This window comes from Helicoverpa zea, chromosome 3, assembly GCF_022581195.2.
Source record: "Helicoverpa zea isolate HzStark_Cry1AcR chromosome 3, ilHelZeax1.1, whole genome shotgun sequence".
Taxonomy (NCBI): Eukaryota; Metazoa; Arthropoda; class Insecta; order Lepidoptera; family Noctuidae; genus Helicoverpa; species Helicoverpa zea.
In genome coordinates this window covers 7,403,937-7,415,958 of record NC_061454.1, presented here as the reverse complement: position 1 = coordinate 7,415,958, position 12,022 = coordinate 7,403,937, and the positions used below count along the sequence as shown (strand labels likewise).

The 12,022-nt window shown below is 34.2% G+C and overlaps 1 protein-coding gene across 2 annotated transcripts; it reads right to left on the bottom strand.

Annotated features, from left to right (window-relative positions):
• Positions 1-9,043: 9,043 nt before the first annotated feature.
• On the bottom strand, positions 9,044-11,199 carry LOC124645952 (transmembrane protein 164). Of its 2 annotated transcripts, XM_047185940.1 has the most exons (6): positions 10,950-11,198; positions 10,592-10,774; positions 10,359-10,475; positions 10,207-10,285; positions 10,038-10,138; positions 9,044-9,762 (listed from the first exon to the last, which is right to left on the bottom strand). In XM_047185940.1, the coding sequence occupies exons 1-6, from the start codon at positions 11,082-11,084 to the stop codon at positions 9,514-9,516; spliced, it is 864 nt and encodes a 287-aa protein (XP_047041896.1). In that variant the 5' UTR covers positions 11,085-11,198; the 3' UTR covers positions 9,044-9,513. The 2 variants fall into 2 exon arrangements, with proteins under 2 accessions (XP_047041896.1, XP_047041897.1); XM_047185941.1 differs by lacking the exon at positions 10,359-10,475 and having other exon boundaries at positions 10,950-11,199.
• Positions 11,200-12,022: the final 823 nt, after the last annotated feature.

Here is a 12,022-nt window from a genome sequence, read left to right as displayed (position 1 = left end):
GTCGAAGTGCCGCTGGGCCTTTTTAGTGGGTATACCGGGGAGTCCCACATACCCTGTCCCGTCCCCCCGACGGGAAGGGGATGCGTAATAGCATTTTTAGCCCAGCGACAACCAAAAAAAAATATGACTTAGCTGATTCCCGAAAAAAATTGGTAGGTACCAATTTTTTGTTGATTTGGGTTGAGGTGAGAATCATTAGTATAATTACGTCCTTTGATATTGCACGGATGCAAATCTACACCATGTAGATTCTACATATATTCTACATTGAATATTCTACATTGCATAGAATATTCTACATTGTAGAAGAATCTAAGAAGGTCCCAACCAAGACAGCTATCCCCACCAAATTAATGCAAATAAGTCTGTTACTTAAATATCACCAGTTATAATGGGTGCACATTATTTCTAGGCTTTCTTTTCTACAATTAGACAGCCTTTCAATTTTCGATGTCATTAGCGTGTTTATCGTCAGTAATTTATATGGATTTAGTCCCACGCTGCTGGGTGACTACTGGAATACTGTAAAATCGGCCATAATTGGTAAATGATAAGGAACATGCATAATACTTATCTATCTATGCACCTGCGCTTTGATGGACTTCAGTTTACAGCTGGTAATGGTGAACTCACACATGTCAAGCTCGGGAGCAGAAAGAAGGAATATTTAGAATTATTTTTATATGATGATCTGGATATGTCATGAAACAAATTCGATTCCTTCATTCGGCCGGCTCTGACAGGTGGGTGTTCACGGTTACGCTGACTACACATTAGGCGTGTGCATTCCTGGGGCATGTGAATAGCGTGGGTTTGATTCGCATTTATTTATATTAATGTGGTTATCTAATTGCCTGCATGTGGTTATTAATTATCTTCCCATGTAAATAATTTTGAGGGCAAATAAATAATTGTATTCAGAGATTGCATTTAAAAATCGGAAGGCTACCTTAATTTTGATATGATAAATGACTTGCAAAGATCGCTTACACTTAAACTTTGATTTATTATGAAGTTTTATACGACCATTCCTTATAATGTAGGTACATATTATGTCTATTTTTATGTCGTGTGAAGTCGTGTCTCATAAAATAAGACTATCAGTTTACGAGACGAAGATAAAATGTTTTAATAGGATTTTAATGTTATGTTTTGTTGATGAATTTAACTATATTAACTTTGTTTTATGATGAGCTACGTATCTGAATACATAATCCTACTAATTAGTTTTAAAACATGCACTAGGTAAATAAATATATACTTATCGTAATAATGTAGTTCTACTTACGTTTAGTAGGTAGGTGTACTTATAAGTTAATAATCACCAACAATGTATTTGTATATTTCTGTTATCAAATAAAACACTTTTGTTATTATTTATATTTTATTGTTTTTTTAGCAATAATTAAATTAAAAATTGTAATCTTTCACAATTTTCCATTTAGTTCAGATGACTGGGTTTAACAGGGTAGGAAAGCAAACGGAATACGGCAATTGTTAATTAAACCAGAGACCATTAATTGATTTAACCAGCCTTGGTCTATGTTGCAGCCCTAATAGACGAACAAAGGACAAAGGAAAAAAGAACTGGGTGAAAAGCGATCTGGTAATTTTATGACAATCACGTTTGCATTCAACGATTTATAAATCACTAGTTATGTGTTTGTTACAGCCAAAGTAATAAATCTGGATATTAGGTAAGTATATCGGGTGTGTCGTTCACAATCACATTAAATCATATCGCATATACTTTATGATATTCTATGGCGAATTGTAAAAAAAATAACCTAATCCATTCAGTGGTTTAACCACAGGAGTCATTTTTCGTTTTTATAATTTACAACATCATGTGTAAAGCAGAGATAAAGTTAGGAGTATCGTATTTGTTGATCAGTTGACAGCTGTCAGTTTTCAAGGGAGAATTTCAGTTGTTTGTAATGACTGACTTTTATATGGTGTTCTAATTTTTGCACATTTTTATTCCATTTACTTTGTTTGAAAAAATCATTTTTTTATTTTTACGTATTTTTCTTTTATTTTTGTGTTAATCGACATACAGGGTGGCCCATCCATAGGCGTCCAAAAGAAAAATTTAGAAGCTCTATGCTATGGGGTATCCGAATCACCCCCATGTATGTTCAGCGATTTTTTGTAGTTTAGGAGCTAGAATTGTTTTTAATTTTTTTCCGTAATTTTCATTTCAACATAGTTTTTTCTATTTTATCTTTTTTTCCTAACGTTTAAAGATGTTTTTTTGTGTAATTAATCATCATGATAGTAGCTAACACCTGAAAAAAAGCAGTTTGGCTAAACATTCTAGAACTTAAATAAAATTTTATCTGGAGTTCAAAATTAGAAACCTGCTTAGAAACCCCTTATTAATTTTTTTAAGCCCTTAACATTTTTGGCTACTGAACTCCAACAGTAATTTTGAACTTCAGATAAAATTTTATGTATGTTCTAGAATGTTTAGCCAAACTGCTTTATTCAGGTGTTAGCTATTATCACGCATCGCTTTGTGGGTTTTCTTAAACTTTCACAAAGCAGCCCGTAGTCTGGAAGTTGGTGTTTGATTCACCCGTGCATCGGAGAGCACGTAAATGTTGGTCCTGCGCCTGATCTCTTGCCGGTCGTGTCGGATTGCCGTCCCATCGGGTTATGAGAGAAGGAATAGGGAGTGCACCTGTGTCTGCGCAAATGCTCGTGCCCTATAATATGTCCTACGCAGCTGGCTGATCTTTTTAAATTAGAACAGACGCCGTGGCCGAAATAGGCCGTGGACGCCATTATAACCATATTTATTACTTTGGCTAACGTTGACCTGCTATTATAAATAATATCCGGAAAAAGTGATGAATTTATCACATTGTGTAGTCAATTTGGGTATTATATATAATGACCAGTCATTATGTATAATATCTGTTTAATCACTATGACTGTAAACATATTTATATTCAGCCAGATTAAATCACAGCTCGCGGCGTATCTACATAGGCCGTATTTCGAAATTAAGGAAACTGGTATGAAAATGGAACTCGACCTGTCTTGTCCACCCCTGTCACACTAGAAACCTTGACATTATTTTACGCAGCTTAGTGGGGACTTTTCTTCTCTTTCGTCAGAAATTTTAATTAATTCCAATATTTTAGTCAATTTCAACCCGTCATCTTAGAACTGCACATCGGAATGAGACTACTTTGTAATAATCTTTTTCTTGTCATTTATTTAATTTCGAGATTAAATTCTAGTTTTTGCTAAAATAACACTTCTAATGGGTTAGATACAGTGTAATACCATAATGTAATCGAAATATTAGGCACCATGTACCAGCAGCATAATAAGTATTTTTTTAGAGATTACATAGAATATTTAGGTGTCCATATTATAACACATTGACTTAGCCCTCATGTTAAATCGAATATAAAGAAAATTTAATGTAAGTGTACTAGCTAGTAGCAGTAAGTGTACTAGTACTAGCTAGCTAGTGAAATTACAAAATTCTATTAAACATTTGTAGCTACTTACTAGCGCTCTAGTGAGTTATTTATATGAAGACATGGTTCTAAACTTATTTTTCATCCCCTCCTCTTGAAAAGAGTATTTTTACGTGTTACTGTTCGAAATACACATAAGAGCCGAAGCCGGTTCCATTCTCTAGAGCAAAGCTGTTCAAACCACGGGCCGTGGGTTCACGTATCAATGAAGCCTGCCGAGCGTTTTTGATTCTTTTACTTATCACTTTCTTGTAAATTTTGACCCATTTTCCCCTCAAAAAAAAAAAAAAAAAAACGGGAATCGAGTATTGAAGGAGAAGTACCTAAGTACACACACTTATAATTTTTTTTTGGGACTGACTGTAATTGTACGGCCCGCCAAACTATTTAGACTTTTATATTGGACCGTAACGTATTTAGTCTGGACAGCCCTGCTTTAGAGGATAAACAGACTCACTCAGACTCACTTAGTAATGACTGCTTAATTTGCTCTGCGCAAGCCATTTTCATTTTTTATCCGATTTAGTAATTTCCTCGAAGAGGTAGGATGAATAACTTCTTGCTTTTTTTATTCCATCGCTTACGCTCAAGATTCTAATATTTAAATCTCTCGCTACGCTCGTGATTCAATATTAGGATCCTCCGCTTACTCGGTCATCTAAATCAAGCACGTGCTTAAAAAGCAACTTTAGGCTTGTATAATAAATAACTATTTTATAACTACCATACATTTAATACCTAAGTGTAATCATCGTTGGTATCATAAGTAGGTACAGTTCTCGTAAAACTATGTCGCACCGAAACTAAATTTAGAGCACAAGTCCGAGCATACCATGCGCCTACCTCACTTCTTCTCTTCCGCGACGACAAAAAATGAAATTATTTTATGAATAATTTGGGGAGAACTATACCAATAAAAGTTCTATGTCGTGTAAAGTCAGCGCGCGCAGCATTACCTTCTACAGATTTTTTGCACACCTAGTGCTTATAACACTATACATAATATTTTTTTATTCTTCTTATTTTGTTTTGTGTGACTAGGTAACCTAGAATAGTAGAAACATTTTATAGAGACGCAAAAGAAATTGACAGGTGATTCAAATTCGTAAGAGATAAAAAAATACATTATTATCATGCATTTACCTACAATTTGATTTAATTTTAAATCCTAGTTCATTTCAAACGTGTGCAACGTCATTTAAAATGTTATAAGTATACCGCTACCTACAATACACCATCACCACCTTAGTCACAACCTCAACGGCTCAATCAATTAAAAAGATGGATGTAGTATCTAGGTCGCAAGAGAACGCTATCAAATCGAAATACAGGTGTTTAAAGGTAAACAAGAAACTACGCTTATGGGCAATAGATTTCTGTCTTTTATTTCGTGACACTTATTTCAAAATCTACTATAGTTACCGGCACGAATCTTGAACTCTGACCTACATCTGCGCAGAAGTGATTTATTAGCAAAGAACCAATCCCGAGTGACGGCTATGACGCTATGCACTGCGGGCCAATCACCGCTTTAGCCCGCCCCCGCGCCTCACTTCATACCACAAAAGGGACCCAATAAATTACTTCTGCGCAGGTGAAGGTCAGAGCTCAAGATTCGTGCCGATAACTATACCCATAAGCCTATCTTATACTGCTTGGAACCGAATATAAATAAGTTTGTTGTTGTTGGTTAAGAGTAAGTCTTACCCATAATTGGATGGGTAATGGGTTATAGTAATATCGTCATTATCATAATTAGCTAATAGGGTACAATCATAATTAATCATCAAAGTGAAGGTAGGTAGGTACTAGGTAGAATACATAATATGATAGGATATCTAATTATTTTTAGAAAGAGCGTAGTTAGGCGCCGAATTTAACGTGGGTAGTCTAATTAAATTGAACTGTAATATTAATTCTAAATAAATTTAAATATTATTACTTATTGTATCACCCACACTCATGCAACTACAAGGTCAGTTTGGTAACATTAGTGCAGGTCTATATTTTGTTTCTAAGTGTAATAATTAATGACTAGGCATAGATACCAAAATGCACGGTACACGAGACTTGCATGGGTACGTACATCATAAATCCATAATACTGTTAAGTAATATTGTAAAGATCCTATCACTTTTCAGACACTTAAGGCGACGCACTCCATACAATGGCAACGCAAAAAAGACAGTTCTTAACAACCCGTCGTTGAACTCCAAAATCAGACAGATCCAGAGCTTAAACTACGACCTTAATGAAAAGTTTTACGATCCAACACCCCGCGTTAACATAACACTCCAACTGACACGTCTAGAGGTCCCGCTAGCTATACTCATTCTGTATGTGATTAGGGGAATTTCCACTGGTGCCCAGGGCCTCTAATGAGCTCATTTGTCCATCAGGGATTTACAGGCCACTGACAAAGGCGCGATAATCCGCCAAACAGGTACCGGAATAGGCACTTAGGGACAAAGCCTCAGAAGTATCTCCGGAAAAATATCGCGGCCCTAGAACACATCTTCAAAAGACGGGTAGATTTAATTCAGTAAAACTTGGTTATCCTTAGTTTCTTCCTGTCTGATCTAGGTGTCTATCTACGGTGTCTCAAGAAGATGCAACTGCAGTTTTCTGCGGTTAACAATAAAAGATTTCAGATTTTCTTATCGTAAAGTTTTCTTTAAGGTTTTAATTTTATATATGTTCCACTGAATGGAAACGCAGCCTCAATGTGAATGTAACTTTAATTTGATACATTTATCGAACTATAAATTAATAATAATATTTGAAAGATTGCATTTCTGATGCAATTTTTTATTTGATTTGATTTTGTAATATTTGAAAGATTGCATTTCTGATGCAATTTTTTTTATTTGATTTTAAATAGGTTTATTATTAAAAAAAAACAGCAAAATGCATTTTTTTTAAGTATTAATATTAATTTATAGTAAGTGTACATAACAGCTAATAAGTTAGATATTTTTTTAAAATTAATGTAAATATTTCAATAAAGAATAAAAAAAAACTAAAAAAAAAATCGAACTTAGAGAATTTTACGTTTAATAAATAGGTAAAAAAAATCGGACAGAGATGGTTTGCCAGTATTTGAGATTCAAATCTTTGGGATTATCTCCCGAGTGCAGATCGAAGCTAATAGTCACCAATCGCGTGACTGTGTGCTTATGGTCTATATTATATCGTAAGTGAAATGCCATGGTTAAGTGCACATTCCTTAAAATGAAATTAGCTACGCTTGAATAACTGTAAGGTACGTTGCCATCTAATGGGGTCGAGAAATTTCAAGTAGGCCAAACCCGCATTTTATTCCCGCTTTGTTTAAATGCATTTAAGTTTTCAATGTTTTAAACGTGTATCATTTTTTAATTTCACACTGGCGCATTATAAACCCGGTTTACCAAGCGCATAAACGAGCGTATTGTAGGGGAGAAACCACGCGTCACACCACCTCTCTGCTAGTGTGAAACCGCTCTTAATTTTAATTCTCTTAACTATGATTATAAGTGCAATGCAAAACATTGTTATTAAAAAAACAATTTACAGAAAGATTAGAAAAAAGGTAAGTACATAGGTACACTGCGTTGGTTTGGGAATGTTACAGAAAACTTGAGAGAAATACATATAATATAGTTGAATTGTCGTAATGGTTGTCACTTTGTCACAAACCAAAAACGAATCTACCTAAAAAATTTGAAGGTATTTTTCAACAAAGTTACATATCGTACCTACATAATAAAGAAACAAATATTTTCTATATAACAAAAGTATGTAAGAAAATACATAACATCGACATTTCGCTAGTAAACAGCAGTCATTCAATAATCTGAGAATATTCATACAAGAACTTACAGTGGAAACTTCATAACACATAGTCTATAGAACATCTAGTTACACACACTTAGGGACTCTTTATTGTTATGCGTATTTGCGGCCGATCTCATGTATTACATATGCATTTTAGGCTGTGTTCAAACCAAATGACTATCAACCGCCGAATGTCAGCGTCTATGCATATTACGCATATCGTATAGTCGCTTAGGTGTGCACGAAGAGTGAATACGTCACTCACATTCGGCGGCTGACAGTCAGTTTGGTTTGAACACAACCTTATAGCTATGCGCGCCACGGGAGACAATAGGAGGTACAGCCCCGTGGTGAAACATACCCACACGGGCCTGACCAGCAAACACACGTGACGTGACATAAAAAGGTCCTATTCAAACATAGATGTATACCTAAAACGGTCAAGTGAGAGTCGAACTCGCAAATGAAGGGGTTTCGTACAAAAATCACTTTTGTTGTAAATGTGATATTTTCAACTGTCTAACTATAACGGTTCATGAGATACAGCCTCGTGGCAGATGGATAGAGTCCCGTTTTAGACGGTGAATTAACAGAAGATCCTTAATTGTTACTGTTACAAGAATATTGAAAGATAGAATAAAATAAAATATTTTAGGGGGTTCCCATATAATAAGTGTTTTTTTTTGCTCACTCTAAAACAGTGGTTCTTAACCTTTTTGACATGAGGGACCATTTTAACTAAAGTTTGTCTTACCGGGGACCACAACCACTAAATTGAGAGTTCTTTGATAAAGAATACAAGCATACTTTATAATTAGCACTCATTTCTTTATTATTTAGCAAAAAACTAAAAGTTACAGATTTTAATTTAATGAGATTTTTGTGACTGCATTCTCTTTACTAATTTCTGAATTTTTGGTTCAGTACTACTCAAAGCTAAACGCATGTCGGCAGTTGTAGGTAAGCAAATGCAAAGAAAGACAAACATACGCCTATGTAGTTCCAAATGCGCGAGCGAAGCGAGCGCGAAAATTGTATCGGACTTAAACCAAATATTACGTAAAATTTAGCCCAAACGTATTTAACTTTTTGTTTGTTGACAACACAAAAATAAGGGCTCATAGTTTCTGAATACGCGAGCGAAGCGAGCGCGAAATTTTAATTATTTTTTAAGACTCAAAAACAAAATTACGTAAAATGTTGCGAAAACCCCCGCGCGCATAGATAAGTCGATAAAAATAAAGTTAAATAATGTATAGCAACGTCGCGAAGCAAAGCTTCGCGGACCACTTGGAATGCCTCCAGGGACCACCAGTGGTCCGCGGACCACCGGTTAAGAACCACTGCTCTAAAAGATAAGGCATGAAGCCCTTCGTGCGCGAGTCGGAATCTCACTTGGCTAGTTTTCTAATGTTTTGCTCTTGCGCCGCCATATTCGTATTTTTTTTATTGTTGCGCTTTCCTTTCTTTAATAAAATTGTTGCTCCTAAGTATACTCCATTCAAGTAAGCATTTTACTGTAGATATAAAATCTTGATAAGACTTTAATTAATAAACAAAATATGGGCAAAATTCAAAATAAATATACTGATAAAAGTAACTTAGTTGAATCATAATTTAGAGCAGAAGCTTATTTTTTTGAAAATTTTTGTGAAAATGATATCAACTCATATGGAGTGCATGATTCATAATTAAACAAGGCAAAGTACAACAATCAGAAAACACGAATATGGCACAAACAGCTGCATAAATACAAACGAAATGATTGTAGATACTTCAAGTTACATATTTATGTAGAACAAATGAAAGCAAACAACTTGATTAAATTATGTATATAACTGCTAGTCAAACATGTTTTGCATTGCATTGTGTATTGATCCACAGACACAACACTGCTTGTCCTTACTAGTATGTATGAGTCAAGCTTGTCTAGCTATGTCTTAAGGTATCAAAGGCTTTTTATATGTTGAATTGAGATTAGTGGTATCAAACATTATATTTATATTAGACCTAATACCAACAAATTGCATCACAAAATCTTTGCAAAAGTTCATAATCTAGTTAATATTCTTACCTTAATATATTAACCACCAAAACCAAATGGACGCGATGAAATATTGTTCTCCAACTCAAAAGGCAATTTGTATCATAGTTTTCCCCACCCAGAGGTTATAGTCATGTATTGCTTCAACTACAACAGCTACTAATCCTCATGGTGGTACTCAATTGATTTTTCAATAGTTTGGCTGTCCATAAGAGAATCTTTCATGTATGGCTTGACTTTTGTTGGAGGAAATTTTGTAAGACAGAAGTCAGATATAAGACAAAAAGCTTTACACAGCAAAGGACACAGCATTGCCTGGTGAATAACTGCCGCTACTCTGTACCAGGGTCCATCAAATGGATCTAATATAGCTGGGCACAGCATATGATTCAAATTCACTTGAGCAGGCTGAAAGAACACATATATTATTTTTTTATTATTGTACTATATATGTATAGACTTGCATAAATCAATCTGAACACACAATGTAGTTACACACAAATAAGAGTATATGTATAATGTAATATGTGTAATGTCCTGCTAGGTTTCTGTGCAAATCTCATGTTTAAATAAAGAGGCACAGATATTTCTAGTTATGATAATTCTTTTTAATTAAAAACTGAAATTTACTATAACTAATATGCTTCATATAAGCCAATAAAAGGATTGATATTTTTACTTACGATTGCAATAACTTGTAACACAATGAAGTGATAAAGTAAGTTCAGACAATAACTGAATATTGCCCAATTAAAGTCCCAAAAGGGTTCTATGTTGTAAGGACCTAGAAGAAGAGATTTATAAATTACCATGAAAAAAACGCATTTAAGTTAATAATGAAATTATACACACCACCAACCCGTAGAAGGTAATATGGTATGACAAACATCATTCCATGTTGGATCCAGTAAAGAGCAGCCTCGGCAAAGATCTAATACCAAAAGAAAAAGTTAGCTGACAATATACCATCATCTGTCAATAACAAATGTGCACTGTAGGTGTACCTTTCTAGATGCTGTTTCTGGAAACAGAAATGCCAGCAATGGCCCATTTAATAAATTTAAATGTATACGAAATAATGCTGTTACAGTTTTGCTTGGTGGAGCTGACAGTAAATAGATCTGCAATAAAAAATAATACTTGCATTTGCTAATTTGTTTTAAAATAATTCATGTAACCCAGTAAATATTTAAATTATTTGTACTAGGTATTAGCAGATTATTGCTAAAATACTTACTTGTATCAAGGTTGTGACATGACAAGGATTTAACAAATATATTACTGTTCGTGAAGCAAATTTGAAACCAATTTCCATGCCCCATAACAAGGACAGAAGTATTAATAATAGTCTTTTTCCTCCTCTATCACTTTTCACATAATGTGTGTCCTGAGGTACACATAATCTTGGGAATGTTTTAATCTGTAACAATTTTCAAAAGTAAAATACGTTTTTAGAGACAGTTAGTTTCATGGTAGTGTTAATTTAATTAAATTATGGGATATCTTATAGCAATTAACAATGAACGTCTAAATGCATTGTAGCTGTTATTTAAGGCGTCGAGCGATGGATAAGAATTAATTTAATTCATACTTACTGAAATATAAGCACATATCGCAATCACAATTAGTGTTTCAATTATTTGTCGTTTAGTGGATAGGAAAAAGGCGCATTCAGGGCCCACGTTTCTAGGAACAGCTTTATTGGCACCACTATATGCCCACTCAAACATTTTGCTGCCTAAATTAATATTACTGATATAAATTTTTCATCGATTATTATTAATATTAGATAGAAAACGTCGAAATGTCTTCAATTCAATGTAATCAATCGTTCAATATTTCAATTCCCGCTATGTTGACATTGACAAATTACATGACATTACGACCACAGAAGAAAAAGACTAGTGATCAAGATGCTTATTCTATTCTATTTTCATTTATGGCAATCCATGTCGATGCCAATGACAAGTGAGATGAGATGAGAACATGATGAGAATCAAGTAGTGTTTGTGATTTTAAAACAAAAGGGATTTAAGATGATGCTGTAGCCGATCTTGTGTAACTTAATAGAATGGTACATACCGTGGCCTAAAAATAGATCACAGCTTATAAAGTAATATAGATGTAGTATAACCAAACGAGATTGCGCACTATCAAAATATATATTTACGAAAATGAACTCTGTTGCAACGCAATAAAGTACTAAATTAGTTGCACAATACACAGAGGCAAATCCGAGCCGAGAGGGATGGAAATAACAGAGGCCACGCGTCTCGCTCTTATACCTTGCCAGCAAAAAAAATATTATGATTTGGCTACCCACAAAAACAATTGAATCACTTATATTTTTATCTTATTTCAACAATTGTAAGTCAACAAATTAATAACAATCGCATTCAGTTATTCGTATTTATTCTCAAAACATAAGCAACATAAATTTTTATTTTGGTTTTGTTTATTTTTTGTGGTAACCCTGAATATGCTTGGCGCGTATTTAGCATTTAAAATTTTGTTTATAATTTTTTGTATTAAATCCATTTAAACTAGTAAAATGGTGAAAAAGTGTTGCGTTTATACTTGTAAAAGTGGATCCAATGGTTGTTGCAACATATCGTTCCACAGGTTAGCTAATAATAACATTATCGTATTATTCCTCACATCCATGTTC